The sequence below is a fragment of the Rhinolophus hipposideros genome (genome assembly GCF_964194185.1).
Source record: "Rhinolophus hipposideros genome assembly, chromosome: 9".
Lineage (NCBI taxonomy): Eukaryota > Metazoa > Chordata > Mammalia > Chiroptera > Rhinolophidae > Rhinolophus > Rhinolophus hipposideros.
Genome location: NC_138055.1, coordinates 21,362,675 through 21,387,931, shown reverse-complemented (window position 1 = coordinate 21,387,931; position 25,257 = coordinate 21,362,675). Strand labels below are relative to the sequence as shown.

At 34.8% G+C, this 25,257-nt stretch overlaps 1 protein-coding gene across 1 annotated transcript in view; it reads left to right on the top strand.

Moving 5' to 3' along the window:
- The window catches only part of CFAP54 (cilia and flagella associated protein 54), a 249,277-nt gene that overhangs the window by 105,468 nt on the left and 118,552 nt on the right, over window positions 1-25,257 (top strand). The window contains exons 29-39 of the mRNA XM_081060278.1: window positions 1,169-1,258; window positions 1,787-1,913; window positions 6,800-6,914; window positions 7,280-7,377; window positions 9,513-9,743; window positions 12,070-12,212; window positions 14,010-14,191; window positions 15,837-16,064; window positions 17,699-17,922; window positions 18,024-18,159; window positions 21,944-22,052. Of these exons, the coding sequence (XP_080916404.1) occupies window positions 1,169-1,258; window positions 1,787-1,913; window positions 6,800-6,914; window positions 7,280-7,377; window positions 9,513-9,743; window positions 12,070-12,212; window positions 14,010-14,191; window positions 15,837-16,064; window positions 17,699-17,922; window positions 18,024-18,159; window positions 21,944-22,052 (1,683 nt within the window). The remainder of the gene's footprint in view (window positions 1-1,168; window positions 1,259-1,786; window positions 1,914-6,799; window positions 6,915-7,279; window positions 7,378-9,512; window positions 9,744-12,069; window positions 12,213-14,009; window positions 14,192-15,836; window positions 16,065-17,698; window positions 17,923-18,023; window positions 18,160-21,943; window positions 22,053-25,257) is intronic.

The window sequence follows — 25,257 nt, the reverse complement described above, 5'->3', positions numbered from 1 at the left end:
TGATTTAGTTTCTGGTGATGGTAAATATTATCACATTTTTAAAAAGCAAGTACTTCAGATCTTCTAGAAGAACAAGAGAGTACCTAAATTTCTGTTACGTAGGAGGCTCCACTTTTGGTCCCTGGATCTTTCGGGAACTGACTATACTTGTAGAATTTTGTGTCCTTCCTGACCTCACATCTCATACTGTGCCTCAGTTATATCGGGGTGGTTGTAATGTTTTGGAATTCCCTGACTTGGATCTCTCACTGTTTTTCGTCATGCTCTATGTCTGTTTCAAGCTGAATTTATGAATTGAACCCAATACTCTAGTATTCGTATAACCATATTCATATATGAATATTCATATATTCATAAACATAGATTTGGGAAACTGTAATTGTCTGGTTACTTGTAAAACATATAATTCCTTAAAATGTAGAGTATCCTAGAAATATGAATTATTTGTTTTCATATTATCCAAAAGTCCCCTCACATTTTACTAAGAAGCACAATGTAATGTTACAAGTTTTACTAACTAAATAGTACATTCAGTAACAAAACAATAGTAAAAATAATAGTTTTCTGCTTTGTGCTTCCTGTGTGCCAGAAACTGCTTTTAGTGTTTTATATATATTAGAAATCATATAATCCTTACATAAAAACTATGTGAAGAAGGTATTATTATTATCCTCATTTTAAAGATAAAGAAACTGAGGCACAGAGAAACGGACTGACTTCCCAAGGTCTCATAACTAAAAAGTGTTGGGGTTAGAATCTGAACCTAGGAAGTCTGGCTCCAGTGACTGTGCTGTTCATTATTCTATGCTTTACTATCTTTTAAAAATAATTTTATAAAAATGGAATTAATGTAATTGGCAGGATTATGAGTCTGGGATTTGCTGATACATGACAGCTGCTGAATAAGAGAGACTCATGCCTTGGAAACTCTTCACTTATTTGGTAGTGCATTTATTGGCTTTTAGGGGGAAAAAATGAAAGAAAAACAATTGAGATTATTGTTTTTTTTTAATCTCAAATATATGTTATAATTGACATTTTTAAAGCACATAATTCAGAAAGAATACTTGGGTATTTCATTATTTTTTCATCCCCTCCAAAGAATTTTCATATTTGGTTATTGATGTTAAACAGAACTTACAACTTATTATTATTTTTTTAACCTTAGATACTATAAGTGAGCTCTCAGGAACAGAAGACCCTATATTTCTTTACCCTATAGTTTTAAATTGGTCAGTCAAAGGTGCTGTGAAAGAAGGTGGGTAACCTAAACGTATGTATGCTGTTCACTCAACTTACATTAGAGATCATTTATTCTTTGGATTCTGCTGTTGTTTTCTCCTTAAAAACCTATTTCTACTTAAAAACCTGAAAATTTTGTGTTCTTACCCATTCAGAATAATGCAGACTCTTGATTGTCAAGAGAAATAGCAGCATTATTATTTAATTCAGAGTGAAACATAATAAAAATTAGGGTAACTAGTTATTCTGATAATTATCAGCAGTTTTTTCCCAACTAGTCATACGTTAGAGACAACTTTTTTGAAATATTTCTCAACACTGAGTTATTTGGAAAATAATAGAAATATAGACTGTGAAGGATTATTTGATTTTAGAAAAACAATGGTTCTCACCACATTTACTCCTATGTAGTTTTTAAAAGTGAGAAATCTAACAAGCAGGTTAATAAACTTGCCTGTTGGAACAAAATGACTATTAGCAATAGTAACCTCTCAGCACCAATAACTAAATATATTGATAACTATACACTTCCTTGTTTTCACAGTTATGAAATTTAAGCAGAAACCTAGATTCCTGGAATTTTTTACGCAAGTTATGCTAAAATGTATGCATGACGAAAAATTTCACCTTATCGTGGAGATAACAAATCCTGTCTATGACTTCTTGAAAAGGTACTTTTAATATCTGTTTTATTGGTATTACGAGTCACAGCTTTAAAAAATGAATAATGTTGTCACTTAATGATACAAAAGGTAGATGCAAAAAAGGGTAAGATATAGGCAGTTAAAACAGCCACGTGGGAGATAATGAGGATTTATGTCTATCTGCATAAATAAATGACTATACATAAAAATATTTATACAACTGCACTAAGGAGTAAGACTAGAGCACATTCATATTTCTAGCAGGAAATAAAGTCTGCCTTTTTGCTATTGAGTCAAAATGGATAATAACGTCTCTCAGCTATCACCAAATGCATACGTTTCTGGGTCCAGTTTCTGTCATTTACTATGCTTTTCTAATTCCTCTACGTTAGCAAGCAGAGCCATTCTTTGGGGTTTCCATTTGCATATATGAATGGAGAGTTCTTCAAATAGAAGTAGTAAAACTTAAAGCTGTTCCCCTTGTTCTGTAAGCCTGGATGATTCTCTTTGTCCCCAAAGAAAATTACAGTGTTTCATGCCAGTTATGAGAGATGCCAAATGAACCCAACTTTTATTCTAACAACTGGGTTTTACTTTCACCGCTAGGCCTAGATCTATCTCATTTTAGTAATAGGAAACATCAATAACATGAGGTCCATTTAAAAAATGGCAGCAGAAGCAAAACATTATTATAAAAATACACAGGCAAATAGTCTTCCTAAAATATGCACTTCATTTGTTAGAACAAAAGCTTGGAATATATGTATTTCATTTTTTGAAAGATGAAAGAGGAAATTGCTTTTATTAAATGAAGCAGGCCATGGTAATAAGAGAATTGGTCAGAATTAGAAAGTTCCATTAAGTAAAAAAAAAAAAAAGCCAAAATTAGATGTTTAGAAGCTGTAAATAATATTCTCGATACCAGAGAATATTAGAAGATACTATCAGGGTGCAGTGAAATTTGGAGGGCTGGTGGTGGAGATCCAATCTAAGCAAAATAGATATTCTAAAAGAGGAAAACTCTTTCTGAATAAGAGTAAATGGCTTAGAAGCATTGACCAGTGGTATAATAAAAGTTCTGAGGTTGGAGATTGAGCAGTATAACTGAGTTCAAACCAAGGTAATGGTTTCAATTTTCCATGCTGAGCACCTGTTTTAGGATGATGACCTTCTCCAAGTCAGGGAATACAGAGGAGGAGCAGATGCTTCACCTTGATTTCTACTTTGATAGAACCAGCTGTTTTCTTTTGTGTTCATATGCTTAACATATTTTTACACAAAGAAATTTTCTCATGGTGCAATAAATATGCAGCTGTATTTTCTTCCAACTTTATGATTTTATGGTGTATGTTTAATGTTTTAATTCATATGGAATTTATTTTGATATGGGGGATTTAGATGAAACTTTAGGGTTTATTTTTCACTAAAAATTTTATTAGTTGTCCTGGTAACATTTAAAATATGGACTTTTTGTTACTTTTTTTCAATTTTTATTTTTTTAAGTAATTTTTCATTATTTCAATTACAGTTGACATACAATATTATATTAGTTTCAGGTGTACAACATAGTGATTACACATTTGTATAACTTATGAAGTGATCACCCTGATAAATCTAGTACCCATCTGACACCATATATAGTAATTACAATATTATTGACTATGTTCCTTATGCTATACTTTACATTCCTATGATTATGTTTTTAAAGATTTTGTATTAATATATAGCTAACATACAATATTGTATTAGTTTCAGGTATGCACCGTAGTTATTCAACATTTGTATACCTGAATAAATGATCACCACGATAAGCCCAGCAACCATCTGACACCGTACTATGCTATCACAATATTATTGACTATATTCCCTATGCTGTACGTTACTGTCCCATGACTTATTTATTTTATATGGAAATTTGGACTGCTTATTCCCTTTCACCTTCTCCACCTTTAAAAAAAATTTTTAATTACAGTTGACATTCAGTATTATATTTATTTCAGGTGTACAGCATAGTGGTTAGACATTTATTAATTTAAGAAGTGATCCCTCTGACTAGTCTAGTACCCACTGGCATTATACATAGTTATTACCATATTATTGTCTATATTCCCTATGCTTTACTTTACATCCCCATGACTATTCTACCAATAAACTACCAATTTGTATTTCTAAATCCCTTCACCTTTTTCGCCCTGTCCCCAACCCCCTCCCATCTATCACCTCAATAAATCTAGTAGCCACCTGACACCATACATAGTTATTACAATATTATTGACTATATTTCTTATGCTATACCCTACATCCCTATGTGTACTTTGTAACAACCAATTTGTACTTCTTAATCCCTTCCCCTTTTTCACCACCCCCAATCCCTCCTCCCATCTGGCAACCATCAGAATGCCCTCTGTATTTAAACAGAGTTTTTTCCGTTTTGTTTATTTGTTTGTTTTGTTCTTTAGATTTCACATATAAATGAAATCACATTGAAAATGGAAATAACTGCTGAAAAAACAAGGCTAATTTGACAAAAACATAATAATATTGAGAATAATGTGCTATTTTTAAAAAGACAGAAATAAAAAAGATAGAAAATGTACATAATTAATAAGCTTAATTTAGTATATATAATCAATTGAGACTAAACACCCTTTAAAGCACTTATTAAATTAAAAAAACAATATTTAAGCTGAAAAATAAAACTCAATGGATCACTCAGACTAAAATTTGTAAAGATCACATTCTCTTACAGTGCAATAAAACTGATATTTTATAACAAAATTAATTACTGGAATGTAAAATTATTGGATCAAAAAGTAAATCTAACTAAAGGAGTAAGTCCTTTATAAAATAATGATAACAAGAAACCTGTTATTCCTTATGTCACTTAACATTGTTTTGAAAGTTCTTGCCAGTGCATTAAAATAGAAAATAGAAATTGGGAATAAAATTTATGTGATTATCCCATAATAGGGTCTCAAAATGTTTGTCAAATGAATTCTACAATAAGGTACTCTGAAAGTGAAGGTACAATGATTGATATTTGAAAATAATTATTTTTAACTTATGCTAGTTAATTAAAAACTATCAGAACTAATAACAGAATTTTATAAGACGGTTACACGCAAGTTTGCAAAATCAATAGGTTTCCTATATCAACTAGAAAGTATAGTAGGAAAAGCATCTCATTTCTATGAAGTACAAAATTAAATTAATTAGGAGTTGTGAGGCAATTTAGGTTAATATAAAGAAGACCAAATGTCCTTGCTATGAGATGTAAAAACAGTGACTTGAATAAGTGGAGAGACGTAGTACATTGCTTGGTGGGCAAATGGAATATTGTAAAGATTTCTATTACTTTAAAATTAATTTATAGGTGTAATTGTAATTCTAATCAGATTAGTTTACATGGAATGGGCTAAAATAATGAAAAATATTTGAAAAATTAAAGAAGATCTAAAGGAGAGATTTATACTATCAGATAAAATATACCTGAGTTACAAAAATATTTGTAAAATAATCTTCAGACAGCTCTTGGGACTCAATGCTTCAAGTCAGAAAAAAGCACTAATATAAGTAAGCAAAACAAGTGCTAAGCCATGAAATCAAATATTATGCTGACAACACATAAATTTAAAAGTACTATATTTTCATAACATACCATAGACAAAGTTAAAAAGCAGTCAGAGCTAGAGGAAGCATTCTAGCTCTCCTACTAGAAGAGTGGAGTTTAAATTTTTCAGTGGAGGAGAGTTCTGCTGAGCATGGGCAGAAAACGGTAAGAGGATTGGGCAGATGACAACCCAAGTGTACATCCATGATCTCTCCTTCCCATATCTTCCTGGGATACAGCAACCAGGTGAAGCATTCTGGCGGAGTGGGATAGGGAGGAAATAGAGAAGAGACCAAGCTGGTTGGAAAATGGCAATCAGTCTCAGCAAGCAAGTTGTGGAGAATGGATCCTCAAATCTCTAGTGGTCACTGGTCCAAGCTTCTTAGTTTATGCAGACAAAACATTTGCCGAAATGAATACCTGGTTAACTGGGAGATTCTTGGAATTGCTGCAGCTGGCCTGGAGTCCCAACCAACCACAGGATCCAGGATCATGATCATTAAAATTGAAGCGAGAGGCCAAACCAACAGTGGGACCAAGATGAATGTGGAACCCCAACTCCTGGAACCAGCTATCCAGCCTCACCCAGTCATTTTCTTAGCCTTGTGTCGATGTGACCCTAAATTTTATTCAATTCAAGTTTTGGATTCTGTTTATCGTGTTATAGCTGAGTTTTGCTGTACCCAGCAAGTACTTACCAAAAGAAATATAAATTTTAGGAAAGGTATAAATTTCAGAGAAAATAAGTGGTTAAGTGTCAATAAGGGGGAATAATGAGAGACTTTATAGTATTTGAACAGTGGGCCGGGTTACCACAGGGGTTCATGATAGATTGAAAAAACAAGGTTAAGAATCCCTACAGGTGATTGAGGGAAGGGAGAAAGTTTAGTAGTCATCTAAAGTGCTTAGCTTTTGTTGGTATCTAGACGGTAATAGTGGCACATGATGGAACCACAGAGAGACTCTGTTGGAAGCAAGGTAGCTTGTTTAGGGTCAGTCACTCTTACGTAGTTATCTTCTCAGTTTTACAGGGAAGTGTTTATTTTTGGTCCAATTCTATTTTTCCTACCTCACACGTCAGCTCTAATCAAATTTTATGGTACGATTTACATTTTGCTCTTTTGAGAGGACAGCTATTCCTTGATGACCAGGAAAATATCAGTCTAATTTATGCATGATACACAAACAATTTTGGATCTTCTTGCATAATTTCAGTGACAACCTTCATTAAATTTCATTACTTTGGGTTAGTTTTGCAAATTCTTGGAGATCCTTTTAGCTGACTTTTATCTTTTTGTATTAGGAGAAATGAGTCCCTACTTGGAATGAAAAAACTGAAATATAAAGACAATATTTTCTGTAAAAAGTTGACTAAACCTGTGAAGAAGTTCAGAGCTGTAGTAATGGAGATTGGAAGAGTAAGTTTCATATGAGTTTTGAATTTTAAGTTAATGAAATGAAGAGATTCATGTATCTAGAGATGATTGCCTCTCTGCATTATAATTTATTATAATGTAAAACAGAAGGAAATACCAACAAGCATAATTTTATAATTATACAATACATTGAAATTCTTAAGTTATCATATGGGTATTTTTATAACCATATCTTTTTTGTCTGCAGGGGTACTATTGTTACTTTTGATAATAACTTTAATTGAGGGGCACAAAGAAACCACTGTATGTTAATGTCAAGAGATAAGCATTAGAGTATGAGTAAATTATAATATTGTGTTCAGAGTTTAATTATAGACTGTAACATTTTTGTTTTCTCCTATTTTAAGACTGCAGAAATACAAAGAAAAAACGTTAAAAAAATGGAAACTCTAAGAGAATTTTTTTCCAGAAATCCATGTATTTCTGAAATGATGGAACATGAAAGGTATTAATTATTTGATTAATTTAAAAAACTTTTACATGAAGGTTACTATGTGTTGGGCATTATTTTGGGCACTAGTTAACTAGACAGATAAGATCACTGCCCTCAGGGAGCTTACATACTAATGAAAGAAGCACAGTAAACAAGTAAACATACACATAAAACAATTTACAATGTTCATAAGTTTTATAAAATAAGTAAACATGATGATATGCTAGAGTAATTAGCCTGGGGTGGAGGTAGCGGCAGTAGTTTAGGTAGGATGGTCAGGAAACCAAATTGGTAAATTACTTTTAATTATTGGTGGACCTAATGTTCTTATTCATAAAACTTAAACCGTAAACTTATCATGGTAAAATGTTTAACTTCTATTTGTATGAGTATGCATTTGTGATTCTTATATACTGTTTATATATATAAAACATTCGTTATGTAATATCTTTCTTTACGTGGCTAGTGATTTTGATCTTAATTTGCAACATATAGATATTAACAGAACCATTCTCTTTTTGCTTACATTTGCCTACTGTCTGTTTGAGTAGTCCTTTACTTTTACCATTTAAATTATGACATATTTTAGATGGGTATAGATAATAATATAACAAATGAACATGTGTATATTGAATATGTAGCTTACAATATAAAACATTTGAAATACAGTTGAAATTCTCATGCCTCCCTCTTGCAATGTGTTTCCATCCCCCTTATCCCAGAAATAATTTATCATGCTTATAAGTGACTTTATATTTAAATTGTATATCTGTATACCCCTAAATAATGTATTTTACTATTTTTTAAAATTTGCTTTGTTAATTTGTTCTTTTTCCTCACACTTGTAAGATTTGTTTCACGTTGATAATAAATAAGTCTAGTTATGTATTTCACTTCTGTATATAGTATTCCATTGTATGAATCAATGACCTTTATTTAGTCTCCTGCAAATGGACATTTCAATTGTTTTCAATTTTTCATTATTGCAAGCAGCACTACAGAGGACATTCTTGTATATATCTCCATATGCACATGTGAGAGTTTCTGGTATAACTACATAGGAGTGCAGCTCCTAAGATGTGAACATATTTATTTTTCATATTACTGGTTATTACTAAGCTGTTCCTAAATTTTCATCAGTGGTATGTCAATTTTTCGTTATTCAACATCTTCACTAACACTTGATACTGTTGTCGAATTTTCAAATATTTGTGAAACTGTGACTTGTGAAGTTTTATCTCATTGTTATTTTAATTTTTATTTCTTTGATTATTGATGAGATTAGGCATCTTTTCATCTTTTTAATAGACCCTAGGGCTTTTCTATTTGCAGGACTGCTTGTTTAGATCCTTGCACATTTAGAAACTTTTATTTTCTCATTTATTTTTAGAAGTTTGTATACTAATGCTTTTCCCAGTTTGTTGTTCATCTATTTACATTTTAAAGTTTTTTTTTTTAATTAGAAGTTGTAATTGTTGATGGAGTCAAATGTAACAATATTTCCTTTTACTGTTTTTGAAATTCTTCTCTAACCTAAAATAGTAAAAGTATTTTCTTTGTGATTTAAAATTTTTGATTTTCACATTTAGGAATTTCATCTAGCTTACAATCTGAACTATTAGCTAAATTTTGAAATATTAGGTTTTTTCAGAGCGTATTGAATATGGATTTATGAAATTATTTCACCTATCATTGACTGATATTTTATTTCCTTCTACAGTCTAGCTGATGTTAGAAAACATTTTGCTCCATTCTTTTTTCCTTAAAGAATCGTACAGAGACATGATTTTCTTATTCATTATTGAAGTTAGTTGATGAATGTGAACAATTATGTTACAATTTAGTTGTCTAATCTCAGTGGCCTTTTGGTCATGGAAAGGAAAAGCTCTGTTTGGTTTGAGTTCAGGACACAAACATCTGAGGGAACTGGTGGCAATACGTAGTGACTTTGTCCCTAGTGTTTATTCTTGTGCCTTCTTAATTGCCCCATTTTCACTTTTTCAGCATAAGTAAGTGATAACTAAGCCAGAAATATTTGCATATGGACAGTCAAGTGACTTCTTGATAGATTATGTACAAATTGGAATCATTCCTCTTTAAATATCTGAAAGTTTGTGTAATTTCAAAACTTCTTTCTCCCTTGGCAGAAATAAGAGAATTGATGTTAGAAAAGCAGCATACCGATTCTTGGTGGATAATGTGAATCCTCTAATATTTAATTATGTTCAGAAAAAGAGGTTTCATCAAATGTGTCTTGAAGAGATGCCCTGGAAGGCTCAGATGAATCTGTATCTGGCAAGCGCACACTTCAACCTGCTTTTAATAAAGCTAGCGGAACGGACGAAGATGAAATTTTGCACTTCACATGCAGTGGTCAGGTATTATGCATTACCAATGAATAATACTTTTCAAGTCTCATGAAGGTAGATTATATTTGTATGTTCAGGGCTCCAGTGTCGATAATAGCTTATAGAGGTTTACAGAATGCTTCTGTCTTTTCTGGCCATTGACATATTTCTTATTTTCTTATCTTAGACTCTTTCCCAAACAAGTGATGAAATTAAGTGCTTATGAAGTACAAATTTGCATACATTTTGACTATATTTCTCAATATTGTATCAGTGAAAGGAGAAAATATAATTTTCAGAGAAATTTAATATTGTACAATAACAATTAATATCAGTAGGCATTAGGCAAATCTCTATTTTATTTAGAGCTATTTTAAGCCTCTAAAACATACATTTTAAGCCTCTATAAACACAGATCATTTTTTCTCATAAAAATGTAAACTTTTTATTAATTCAAAAGACATTTTTGAGCTCTCTTGAGTGTCTTTGGCGAAAGTGTTATGGGAGATAAACATGGAAGATAAATACATAAATAGATTACTATATAGCCAATAAAATGATCATGGAGAATCTTTCATTCAAAAATACTTGTTGAGTAACTGTTAGATACAAGGTACTGAGATAGGTACAGTGGACATACAAAGATGGAGAAGATATACAAGTTAGAGTCTGTAGGTTAGATCACAAATGTTTATGAATAATTATAGATAATGGTAGAAGGTGAAATACTCATACACTCTTCTCTGTTGCTGGGAAGGAAGCTTTACTTTGGTTGAGACTAATAGGAAAGGTTTCGTGGGGAGGGGCGACTTGGCCTGGGTGTTGATAGATATGCAAGATTTAGAAATGTACAGATACGGATATAAGCATTCCATGTAGGTGGAAGAACATGAGTACGAGCCATGGAAGGAAACACAGATGAGAACCCCGAATGGTCCAGTCAGAATCTAGGGTATATGAACAGGAGTGGTGTGACATAATTAGAAAAGTAGGTCAATACCAGATCATGTAGAGTGTTAACTGTCTATTAAATCTGAACTTTATATACAGTGGGGGGATTATGAAGGGTTTTTGAGCAGTGCTATGATAAGAAATTTTACCACTTTACCAAATGGATTGAATAAAGGAAAGACTGGTGACAGTGGTATGAATTAAGAGAGTATTTATTTAAACAATCCAGTGATCAAATATGCATGTTGAGTCGATGATGAAGTTATTCCCAGTCTCTGTTTCTCCAGAATTTTGGTTAAAATCATTACCAGGCTGGACCTTTGCAAAAATGTCTCCAGATAGATTTCTTTCCTATGTGGGCTAGACCAGGTTTGCATTTAAGTATTATGTAGACAAAAGGTGTGAAAGGGATTAAGAAGTACAAATTATCAGTTATAAAAATAGTCACAGGGATGTAAAGTACAGCATAAGGAATATAGTCAATAATATTGTAATAACTATGTATGGTGTCAGAGGGGTACTACACTTACCAGAGTGATCACTTTGTAAGGTATATAAATATCTAGCACTATGTTGTACATGCTACTATAATATTGTATGTCAACTATAATTGAAAAATAAATTAAAAAAACCACACGGTGACACACACACAAAATAATGTAGGCTTCATAAAGATCGAACATTTTCTGTTCTCAAAACAAAACAAAACAAAACAAAACAGATTGCCTGACCAGCTGGGAAGCCTTTGACAAAGTGACCTATTCATGAGGCCATGAGAGAGAAAATGGTTCAGGTCAGATGGGTTTCCTTACTGTCCTTTGGTAAACACTGAGAAGTCTTCTCTGAACTTCCAATCATACATGACTATTCATGATTACTTGGCAGCACAATAATTAGACAGTGATCAAATTTGTGGCAGGGTAACTTGGTGCTAAATTCAGTTTTATTGAATCTGTTAATATATACTCAGTATGCATGTACATTTATTTTTGGTGGAAGATTGTTTATTGCTCAGACCTTATTTAAAAAAAAAATAACATTTGTTATGGACACATTGGTATATATTGTAGGCACTGAATTGTGTTTAAATTAGGTGGTTTTAAGTTGACATACATTATTGCTTGAGTTCTTAGAGTGACTATAGATCTTCCATTCTCATTTTCAAGATCCCTTTCAGTGAAATAGATATTGATGTTAAAATTTCTAAAAGCAAAATTACATTGCATAATTTTAAAATTTAATGGGAAATTGTTTGGCTTTGGTTAAATGCACAAATATGTTATGATCCAAAATTTGGAAGCACTAATTCAAAAACATTTAAAAAATTAAAGTAGGTTGTATTTGACAGATTTAATTCAATTTTACTTATACTGCTTTTTAAATGAGATTTGTTTCCCCCTTGCAGTTTCCAATCATGTGATCCTAATATGTTCTCACTATATAATTCAGGAACAGTATTACCAACAGGAAAATTGACTCTAGAAAACTATAAAGTGATGCTTGATTTCCTTCATACAGCTAAAAAAAGAAAGGCCAACTTACCATCAGGTAAAATAAATAAATATTTTATATACTATCAAATTGTGTCTAGATTTTTGTTCACTAATGCAACACACACACACACACACACACACACACACACACACACACACTCATAACAGACCCACGGAGGTGCATACCCCGTTTTCCAATGACCCAGGATTTAGTTGAAGTGTGATATTTTGTAGGAAATTCTTATTTGCTCTGCTTTTATATTTTCCTATTTTTATGGTAGTATCATATACTATATTTGAAAATATCTATATCGTATTCTGATCTAAAACAATTTGGCTATTTTGCAAATAAAATGATCTTTAAAAAATAGTAGCCTCTAGTGGTCAAGATAGGTAAAGACTTGCTATCAGCTGTTAACGTTTTAGTGGAAGTAAGTTCCAGAACAAATTCCACCAAACATACTGATGCAAGCAGGCATGAAAACAGTTGTATAGCTGTTTTACGTACTGATTTTGTACTCAGGGTAATCTGCTTTTGCCTTATGCTCTCCAGTTAGCACCTTCCCTGAAAGCTTACTTCAAGAAGAATGCAACATGAATTCTGATGGCAGGACAAACCAATATTGTCACGTGCTCAGGAGACGGGACTCGGGGTGGTGGAGAGATGCAGGCGAACAGGGCTCTCAGTCAGCAATATGACACTATTTCTGAACAGTCACCTATCTTGAATGCTGCATATTTCACAAATAAAAACTTATTTCTAATAGCTTTATGCTATTACAAATCCTCTTAGGTAGATTTTTAGTATTGGCATTTTAAGTACTGAGTAACTTAACTGCTAATCAGGATACTTCGTATACTGGTTAACTGCCTCTGGAGTGTTGATTTATATTTGGGGACTTTACGTGCTTTCTAATTTCTTCTAGGGTATAGATTAAGTTTAACTGGTACCCACATGCTATACTGTGAATATTGAAGTATTCGAAAGTAAATTCCCTAGACATAGAAAGAGTCTGAGTTTTGTATGTAGAGTATAATATATAGCTTCTTGGGATTTTTTGTTTTGTTTTGTTTCTTTCTTTTTTAAAAAAAAACTAGCTCCCTATCTAAGACCTTGCATGAAATGGGCAATAGAATATCCTGCTATGGAGACTTACCATTTAATGCAGGGTTCTAAGCGAAGGTTTGTGGCAGGAGAGATCCTCGGTGTTTTTATATCACACCAGCAGGAGAATGAGTGGCCAGGGTGGCTGCATGCCTGACTCTGAGGGATGGTACTCACCTAGTGTCTGTCCTGGGAATGCCCTTTTGGGGGGGGGAAATTAAGGAACAGTGTGATCCTGTCATTGTTCCCTCCCAAAACATGACATTCCTACTTCTGCTTTGTTCCTTTGGACCTCACCCTTGTCTGGAATGTTATTCTCTTTAGTTTTCCAGCCTAGCTAAGTCACACCCACCTTTTAAGACTTACTCTAAGTGTTTCCTTCTCTACAAACTTTTCCTGGGTCATTGTGTTCATGATAATCCTGTCCTTTCTCCAGATTTACATAGCAGTTGTTATCTTTTACTTTTTAAATTAAAGTTTATTGGGGTGACAATGGTTAGTAAAATTACATACGTTTCAAGTGTACAATTCTGTAATCCACCATCTATATATCACAGTGTGTGTTCACCACCCAGTCAGTTCTCCTTCCATCACCATAGATTTGATCCCGTTCTCCCTCATCTACGACCCCCTCCTCCTTACCCTCTGGTAAATCTGAATCACTCATCTGATACTTATCATCTACCATGCTTTCTGGAATTTAACTCTCTGTTTTCAATAACCTTATGCTTTATTTTTGTACCGTAGATGCTGAAGAATTTTTGGACTTTGTTAATTCCAAAACGAGTGACGAAAATGATTCCAAGACACAAACAGTTTATGACCCAGACTTTCAATCAGGTCTTAGTGGTAAAGAAAAGGACCAATTACCAAATTCGGGTCTATCGGATCACTTTATGAAAATCTTTTTATATTGCAGGAGAGCAATGGTAAGGTGGTCCTTATTTGCTAATGTACCGTGTTTACTCGAAAATAACCAGGTTTTATATTAAGGTTTGCTCCAAAAGACGCATTAGGGCTTATGTTCAGGGGATGTCATCCTGAAAAATCATGCTAGGGCTTATTTTCCGGTTAGGTCTTATTTTCAGGGAAATACGGCTTATTTCAGGGAAATAGACACAAATCTCAGCCCATAAATTGAAGCATGATATATTGTATTTATTTGCTTACTCTCTGTGATTTTAGTTTCAATTTTGAAACTAAATTTGCTGGATTTTGTGTCAGTCATTTTTGAGGTTTACCTGCCATGGTGCTGTGGTCTTAGACGTTGTCAGGTTGTCAGGGAGAGGGCTAAGCTCCGTTAGTCAGCAGTTACCCATCCCGAGCTGAGGTGGCCTTTGTCCCTGTGTACACAGTCTCCGTGGATATTCAGACAGGCCTTTGCTGCTTTCTTACCACACTTGGGACATGGACTTTTCTGGTGACACCAGGGCTTCCCTTCTGGAGTTTTGCTCCCTCCTGGGATACCATAGACCCCTTCTTCCCTCTAGCACAGGGAAGATATTTCTAGATCATTGGAGGGAACTGCTTCTGCCCTTTGATCTTCTCCTTCTACAGGACACTTGTGTGTTCTCTCAAATGTTTTTCTCTTTTTCTTCTTAAATATTGTTTGATAGATTTTTAAACTCAGAATTAGAATCATTAGCTACGATGAGATTAGTTTCCTTGTTCTTTTATCAGGGAGGGGAGATATACTTCATTCCTCTCAAGAGGTGAGAGGAAATCTACCCTTTCCGGATAGAAAGGAACACACTTAAGTTCCCATATTCTCTGTGGAGTGGAGAGAGTGACTTTTTAAAAATGTAAAGTAAACCCACATCATCCCCTTGACCATGACATTGCATCCTACTCTTAAGCTTCAGGACCCTCTAGAAGGTCTGGGTCATGCTCACCTCTCGGAACTCATTTCCTCTTGCTTTTGTTCAGTCTACTCTCCCCTCTGTGATCTTGAAAGCACTGAGCTTGTTCCGTCTCAGCCCTCAGGTTCACCCTCTATCCTTATTCAACTCAACATTCAATAAGTTACCTCTTCAGAGAGGACTTCTCTGCTGATCACCCTGTCTAAAAGTATATGTTCTCTCAGTCTCATCATTTCTGCTTTTCTTGACAACACTTATTGTTCATAAAATTATATTTTCATTTATCTACTTATCTATTGTTAGTCTCCCCCAATAAATTGAAGCAACATGAGGACAGACCTGGTTTTTCCTGCTCACTGGCACATTCCCAGAACCTAGAACAATAGGAGTGTTGGAGTCAGACCTGATGTGCAAATCTTAGCTCATCACTTAGTAGATTCATGACCTTGGGCAAGTTAGCTCCAGAGCTCCATTTTCTTATCCGTAAATTGAATAGAATACCAGTGCATACTTACTTCATAGGAGTTATTGTTAGAACGAATTAAGATGATGCATATAAAGGTCTTACCACAGTATCAAGCTCATATAAGTGGCACATAACAAATGGTGTTAGTTTTTTTATTATTGGCATATAATATTTGCAGAGAGATGAAGTCATTCAGAGATCTATAACTTTTGGAACTTTGGGGTCTTTTGAATGTTGTGTTTGTCATAGGTTCTTGCTCATCGTGGTGGCTATTGGACTCTGCTTCAGAACTGCTGTCGGGCCCTTTGGAACTTTACTCAGGAAATACAGATACTTCTCAAACAAGCACTGGATCAGTGTAAAATATTTCCGATTAGTCAGGATGGTTTCCTCTGTACCTCTGTTTTACCATTCTATTTGGGAGCAGAATTACTTATTGACATGTTAATAGAACTACAAAATACCAGTTCTATTAAGGTAAGGGTGTTGGGTAATTATTTTTATTGTATTCAGTCGACAAATGTTTTTGTACCATGCAGCTTGGGATAAGTAGAAATTATTATTTTTCTTGATTTCTTATTTGGTTTGTCTGTATTTCATTTGCTTCTCATTATTATTTGCTTCATTATACCTAACTTACATTGATGTTAATTACAAATATCAGCCTGAAAATTCAAATTCTTAAAGGGAACAGAAAGTAACATTTATTGAGCTCCAGCTTCTACATAAACTAACTTTAATGCATTTAATCCTTATAGCAATTTTTTAACAAAGAAACATACCCACGAGAAAGACGTATATAGCTTGTTGGTTGATCTTTATTTCATTGCTTTATCTGTCCCTGTCCTGTTACTCCAGATCTGGTAGAATTTGCAGCCATTTAAAATCTTCCACTGTGGTTCAAAGCTTGAAAATAAAATTGAAAAAATTCAACCATGATAGTTCCTAAACTTATTGAAAATTAGTTAACACATAAACACATTGAGTCATGGGGTAATTTCCAGATGTAAAGCAGATGGCAACAGTAGAGTAACTATCAAAAAAAGAGATAGCTAAAAAGCCAATATAGTAAGGCAGGATAAAAGGAAAAAACATATGGGACAAATAGGAAACAAATAGCAAGTAACAAATCTAACCAAATTACATTAATAAATATATTAAATGTAAGTGGATTAAACACCCCAATTAAAAGGCAGAGATTATCTGACATAATTAAAAAGAAAAACACCTACATTTGTCCGTAAGAGATGTACTCTGAATATAAAGAAAAATAGATTGAAAATAAAACAATGGAAAGAGATAATACCATAAAACAGTAAGCACAAAAAAGCTGGCGAGACTATATTAATATTAGATAAAATAGCCTTCAAATCAAGAAACATTTTGAGAGATAAAGAGGGATATTTTATTATAAGAAGAGGCCCAGTTAATGAGGAAGACACACTAATCATATGTACATGCACCTAACAACAGATTCAAAATACACTTTGAACATCCAAAACTTGGAACACAACATTACATAGTAACTCTTTAACCGAGATTAAAAAGAGGGTCTTCTAGAAGATTTCCTTCTCCATAGATTTGGCCTTTGCATTAAGGAATTGGACATATTATTCTACAAACTGACGAATGTAACCAATGTATTAGGTAATCTTAATTATTTGTGTATACTAAAACCTATTCTTCCTCAAAACTTTGCTTTATTGGTTTAATATCTTCACTTAAATAGTGACTATGTTCGGGAAGGATAGACCTCACTCTGTGCTAATATGGTAATGACTAGCCAAATATGGCTATTTAAATTTCAGCTTATATTAATTGAGATTTAATCAAATTAAAAATCCGGTTACACTAGTTATACTTTAATAGCTCAGTATTCACATGTGCTGGTTGGCTGCTATATCGAACAGCACGCATGTAGTGCATCTCCATTATCACAGAAGTTCTGTTGGATAGCATTGCCAAACTTTGATTTGCATAATAAAAATATTTGAGCATTTTTCTATTCATTTTTTTCCATGTTATATTTTTATATATCCCATTTAGTTTTCATAAAAAATGTGTAGTAAAATCTGAAATTACTCAATTTTTTTTCATTGTACCACTTGCAGATTATTGAAGAAAAAGGAGAATTCAGTGTTCCCAGTTGCTATGGAAATATTAAAAATGATAATGGTGGTTCTAGCCTTAATTTTGAGCATCCTTTGGATGATGTAAATGTGGTTGATTTGAAATGGATTCATGACTTTGTATTAAAATCTCTGGAGCTTTTATATCAAGTAGAAAAATGGGAAACACTAGTATCACTTGCCATTCAGTTCAATACAATTTCACAGTAAGTACTACTGTAAAGGGAATTAAAAGTTACAGACTTCATTGAAAAAAAATGTGTTTTAGCTAATGTTTACTTTTTAATGTATTCTTACCCTTGTCTAGTGAGAGGTATACAGAGCAAGTGACACCACTCCTGGTGTATGCACAACGCCAGCTTCTTCTAAGAATAGCCAAGTTCAAGGGCCCAGATATTACCCAACAACCTTGTGTAAGATATGAGACTGAATCTAAAGAGAAGGTAAGCTTGACTCTATTATGCATAGTTGTGATTTCTTATTAATACACGTGTAAAATACTAAGATTTAGGATTGGGATAAATGTTATTATTTTCATGTGGGCATATATCATTCAAATCAACAAACATTATTGAGAGCCTGTTATGTGCCAATATTTTCCAGAAACAGGGTTAACTAAAGTAAGTCCATGTATACAATAAATTTATCACAGCTGATTTATCCAGTAGGCACAGTGAGGACAGTGTCTAGAGCCATAACACTTTTAAGGGTCCACTAAATGTTTCCTTTTTTTTTTAAAATTAGAAAACAGCAACTTTTATGTCAAAGTGTGATTTTAATATTACTATATTTATAGTATTTATACCAATGTAATCATAAAATATAATTTTTAATAGATGTATTTAATTTTTATTAAATTTATTGGGGTGACATTGGTTAGTACAATTATATAGGTTTCAAGTGTACAATTCTATAATACATCATTTGTATATCATGTTGTGTGTGCACCACTTAGAGTCAGTTCTCCTTCCATCACCATATATTTGAACTTTTAATATTTTTTTATGGAGGAGGAGTGGGCCCATGAAGACAAAACTGTCTAAGACCCATGAAAGTCATGGTTCAGCATTTTTTTTTAATTAAAATTTATTGGGGTGACAATTGTTAGGTGGTTCAGCTTTGAAGTAGAGGAAAGAGATAAGTAAATTCTCTCATTTGTTAACTTAATAAATATATATTGGTTGCCTAATGTCAGACCTACTGTATTTAGTTATACAGTCTGTCTGCATGCTGCCCCAAAGCCCCTGGCACACATAGGGGCTTAAATTCAGTATCTGCCCACACACCAGTCTGCATGCTTGTGGTGTTACAGCCACAAAGCAAGGACTCCATTTTCTTCTTGTGACAAAGGTTGGCCTTGTGTATTCTTGCCTTTTGCATATTCTATGTAGAGGAATACAGTCTGAGTTGTTGCTTTTGGAATTTAATTTTGGCGGGGTGAAGGTATTGTCAGAAAATAAACATATGAACACATATAAAAAGATTTATGGTCATTAAACGCTCTCTGAAGAAAACAAAATAGGTCAATGAAATAAAAATAGGCTGGGGTGGGAGGTGGAAACTTTAGCAAGCGTGATCAAAAAGGCCTCTTGGAGATGGTAACATTTGATGAGAAGGCACCAGCCAGTCATACAGTGAGATAGAGCATTCCAGCTTAAGGGGACAAGAAGGACAAAGGCCCTGAGATGGGACAGAAAGAAGCCCAAATGGTCAGAGGAGTGTAGCAGGCAAAAGACAGGGGTTGGGGGCTGCTCCTCTGTCTTCTTTGCTGTGCATTCCTCTTCTCCCCAATGTCTTAACATTACGTGTGTCCCAAGACTCTGTTCTTGGTCCTCCTGTCTTCTATGTGGACTTACTCTGACTTGGTGAGTTAATTTGGTCTTGGGTCTCAGCAGCATCTTTATGATGATGACTATCAAAATTACATCTCCAGTGTAGACCTTTCTCCTGAATTCTGTGTTGACATAGCTAACTGCCTGTGTCAGTCAGGATTCAATCAGAGAAGCTGAACTAATAAGATCTGTCTGTCTGTCTGTCTGTCTGTCTGTCTGTCTATCTATCATCTAACTATCTATCCACCTAAATTGATTACAAGGAATTGGCATATATTATATGATTATGGAGGCTGGCTAAGCAAGTCCAAATCTTTAGGGTAGGTAGTCAGGATCACGATCAGGAAGGAACCCTACAGGCATGACCAGAAGCTGATCCACAGGCAGTCAGTGAGGGAGGATCCAGTGAGGAAAGAACAGTTTTCAACCTGGATGCTGGTTGGGATTTGGAGTCTGGAGGCCACCAGCACTGTCAAGGATTCATCTGATTATACCAGACCCACCTAAAATAATCTCCCTAGCTTAAAGTCAGTTTACTAGTGACTGTAATTAGTATCTACAAAATCCCTTCACAGCAGAACCTAGATTAGTGTTTGAACAACTGGGATGAGGTGCAGGGTGCTACAAAATGGGTGCTTCCCTCTACTTTGTCCTCACAGTTTAGCCTAACCAAGCTGACTGATCAAAAAACCATCACACTGCCTGAGCAACACCATCTCTTAGATATTTAATATAATTCTCAAAGTTAGCACAGCTCAAACAAACCTGTTCTGCCAAGTCTTCCTCACTTCAGTTGACGACATCCCATCCTCCAAGCTGCTCAGGCCAGACCCCATGGAGACATCCCTGATTCCTCTCTTGTTTTCACCCCACTTCAAATTGGTTGCCAAATTCCCTACCTTCAGTGTGCATTCAGAACCTGACCACTTCTCACTACCCCCACCACTCCTGATCCAAACCACCATTGTGTTTGCTTGGATTAATGCAATGACTTCCTAATTAGTCTTCCTGCTTCCAATTTCCATGAACCCTGACTCCAGCCTATAGTCTGTTCTCAATACAGCAGATAGAACAATCCTTTAAAAACCTAAGTTAGACCATGTCATTCCTCCATTTTAAACCCCATAGTGGCTTCCCATCTGATTCAGTTAAAGCGTACATCCTTCTCATGGCCTTCATGCCCTACATAGCTTGTCCCCCTGTGATCTCCAGTAACTCATCGCCTATTATTCCCCTGAAGGTTTCCACTGCTCTGTTCTTTAAGAGGTTCCCGTCTCAAGGTCTTCGTGTTTGCTGTTCCCCTGCTTGGAATGCTCCTCGCCCCAAAACCCACATTGATTTTCCCCTCACCTCTTTCTGGTCTTTGCTTAGTGTCACATTCTCTACAAGGACTTTCTTCATTACCCTATTTAAAATTTTGTGCCTGTTTGCTCTATTTCTCTCTATCGCATTTATAACTCTTTAATACACTTTATAATGTACTTCTCTATTTTGTTTATTGTCTCTCTTCTTCCACTAGAATAAGTTCCATAAGAATAGGACTTTTGTTTACTCTGTTCTTTGCCATATCATCCTTGAGTTTGAAGCTGTTCCTGGCATGTAATGGGTGTTCAATAAAGATTTGTTTAATGAAGCTGGAGAGGTGAAAAGGACTAGGTCAAGGAGGGCCTTATTAGGCTGTGGGAAGGAATTTGCATTTTATTAGACTGTGCTTAAATCTCATCATAGAAATACCTGCCAGGGACAATTAAAAGCAGCATTTCCCTCAGACTGGGGTTCAGGAAGGCTGTATTTTGAGCAATAGGTTAGTTCAAGGAGTGAGAGTGGAACAATGAAGAGAAGAGGATCTTGGACGTTTTAAAAGAATTTCCTTCTGTTTAAAAATGTTCCCTTTTCAGATATTTTACCATTTTAGGCCTCAAGTATCAGTTAGAAAATACATTTTTAAAATACTAGAGGGGAAGTTCTGGAAAACTTTACCAGGGAAGTTTAAATTGCATTAATTATGAGTAGGGTGGAAAAATCTGCCATTGGAAAAGCAGCCTACATTTAAAATACGTTTCAACTTACATAATGGAAGATATATTTAGACTAGTAAATTTATAGAATATCAGAAAATTATAATCTAATTGCTGTACGTAATTTGCCTAATGCTCCTCCAGCTGTGCTGTACAAAATATGAAAAATGATATAGCTACTTTTTCCCCCCAAAGTTCTCATGATTGAATGCTACTCTGGTAGCTTTTATTTGTAGCATTCTCTTGCATCTCTCTCTCTAATTCTCTCTCTCTCTCTCTCAATAAATGAAAAATAAGATAAACATTTTAAGCATGCCACAAATTTGGCTATAAATACCTGACTAAGTTATATTTGTTTTCATCTTTCTTTTTTTAAGATAACTTGCCGAAATTTTATTGGGAAGCAGCTCAAGATTAATCCTTCAGCCAACAAACTGACAGATATAGGAAACTACATAGATTTCCCAGGAAAGCTTATCTCTTCAGGTCAGAACCAATTTTAGCTTGACACTCTTTTAAAGCAAGGTTTGCTGTTATGTTCTGCATGTCAAATCTTCCATAATTAAAATATTTACAAAATCTTTTTTGCAGGTATGACTTGAAATAATCCATTTGATATTTACCATCTTGTGTTGCTATAAATGTCACCTAAGGGCAATTAAAACACATATTTTTATTAGTTTAATGTTTAAATTAAACAAGGGAAAGGAATAAAAAACAAGAAGGAGAAAGGAAATTGATGGGAAAAATAAAAATGGGAAAGACTGTTTTTCACTATTTTCCCTGTTTTTATCTCACTTGGGAGCTCTTCAAATTGACCTTTTGCTATTTCCTTTGTTCTATCTTGATTCCCATAATAATTTCCATTTCCATAGATTGTTTTTCTATTGGCTTTATCATGGTTAAATTGTACATCTTTTAACTAGAGTACAGGAACGGATTTGGGAATGCCATGACTCCTTTGCTTTTAGCTGATAAACCCTCTTAGCATATTTTGGCAGTGTAGCATGTAAGAATGAGGTAATAGAATAAGATGAAAATAGAAATAATGCCTTCTCTCAGCTGCACTTTTCATGTGTTTCTGTTTCTGGTATAAGAAAGAAATTCAAGTCTTCCCTTTGAAGTTCTAGCATTCTTTCATTTATTTAACTATTGGTTTTATGTGAGTATGTGTGTATGTATGTAGAATAGTTTCCCCTTATCCTCAGGTGATATGTCCCAAGACCCCCTTCTGGATGCCTGAAAATGTGGATAGTACCAAACCCTATCTATTCTATGTTTTTTTCCTATACGTACATACCTGTGATAAACTTTAATGTGCAAATTAGGCACAGTAAGAGATTAACAACAACAACTAATAATAAAATAGAACAATTATAACAACATACTGTAAATAAGTTGTGTAAATGTGGTCTATCTGTCTCTCTCTAACTGATCTGCTAACTGAGACTGCTACTGAGAGACTAATAAGCAAGGAGCGTATACAGCATGGAGACGCTGGGCAAAGGGTTGAGTCACGTCCTGGCAAGAAGGAGCAGGATGGCGTGAGATTTCATCACGCTACAGATGGCAAGCAATTGAAAACTTATAAATTGTTTATCCTGGAATTTTCCATTTAATGTTTTCAGATTGTGTTAACCGCGGGTAACCGAAATCTTAAAAAGCAAAACCGTAGATAAGGGGGGGAGACCGCCTGTAATCACTTACTTATTTATTGAGTCAGCCAGCCAGCTGCTCAGTCATTCAGCAAACATTTACTGAGTATCCACCATGTGTTAAGTATTGTACTAGATACTTATACAAAGATGAATGAGACTAAAAATTTGTTATCTAGGAGTTTACAGCCCATTGAAAGAGACCAATAAGCGAATCAGATATTACACTGTAAGTCCTCACTAACTTTGTTGTGATAGGTTCTTGGAAACTGATTTTAAGTGAAGCGATGTATGACAAAACCAGTTTTACCAGAGGCTAATTGATATAAACAAGAGTTACATTCCTATGGCATACTTTTAGTCACCAAAACATCACTGAACTTCTAAATAAAGATTCAAAACATTTCTAATATTAAACATTGAAATAAATGTGAGCTTTATATACATGTAAGAATGATTAGTAAAACCAATAAGATAATGATTTTCTCATACGCCCCCGTTCAGGTTCGTGGCTGGCCAAAGCCTCTCCCAGAACCTCAGGGTTCAAGCTGGGTACCCTTTCATTTCAGGGCGCACTCACACAAGCACACTCACTCAGACTGGGACAAGTTAGACTTGTCAACTCACCTAACGTGCACATCTTTGGGATGTGGGAGGAAAACAGAGTATTGGGAAAAAACTCATGCTGACATAGGGAAAACAAGCAAACTCCACACAGTGGCCTAGGTTGAGAATCGATTTTTTTTCTCAGCAATATTATAACAAAATGACGTTATATGAAATGGCGTTATTTGAGGACCTGCTGTAGTGTGGAGTGATTAGACCTGTAACATTATGACTACTGCTGCTGCTAAAAACAATACAAGTTAACAGCTAGTACAACTTTTGAGAGGCTGCGTTTAATTTATTAGGGCTAACATAAAAGGAAACGGCAAAAGCTGAGGTTGGAAAGGTTGGCAGGAGTTAGGTAGTAAAGGGTCTTAGAAGGCAGGATACAGAGATTCAGATTTCTCTGGATTCAGATTTCTCTGGATTGCTGCCCAGGGAAAAAAGATTTAAAGGAGAAACGTGAAATGGTCATATCTGTGGTCTTGAAAGACCATTTGACAGATGCATGTGGAATCGACTGAAAGGAGACCACATGGAAGCAGGACAGCAGCTATTCCTGACCTGTCTGTGAGAGATGTGGTGAAGCCCTGGACGTAGGTGGTGAGAACAGAGTGGACAGATACGAGAGAGAGCCCGAAGTGACAGGACTTCATTCTGTGCTTGGTAGGTGATGAGGATGGATGAGGAAGGGAGGAATTCAAGTTGCTTTGGTTTCTGACTTGGATGGCAAGGTGGATATGGTCTTCACTCTACAGGAAACCCGAAGGGAGAGGCAGATCAGAGGAGAAGGTTATTTTGGAATTGCTGAGTTCAAGAAGCCTGGGTGATAGCTGAGTAGTAGCACGATCCGGTGTATGGTTAGATATACTAGTGAGGCCCTGAGAAGAGATTTGTTTTAGTCATCAGTATATTGGTACTGGTTGAAATTGGGCTTGTATGAGGTCACCCAGGAGGAGTTATGCGGAGGGTAGATCTTAGGATGGCCTCATTTTGAAAACTGTGTCAGTCAAATGGGAGTAAGAAGCAATCCCCAAACCTAATGCCTTCACACAGGGGAAGTCTATTTTTGGCCCATGCTACCATGTTCAGTGAGGTTGAGAGGAGCTGCTGATCATCATGGGTTGATGGAAGCTACATGTTGACACGAGCTTCCATGATTTCCTGTTTCCAAGGCAGGAAACAGGACACTAATGTTACCCTTTAGGGAATTATACTGAGAGGCAGTAAATTGTTAAGAACACAGACTTTGAAGCCAGATCACATGTGCATGTGCTATATGCTTTATGCTAAGGACTTTACATAGATTGTTTTATTTAACTCTTATAACAACCCCAATAAAGTAATTATTGCTATGCATTGGACATCAGGCACTCTAATAAGTGTTTTGTGAGCACAGGCATACCTCGGAGATATTGTGGGTTCAGTTG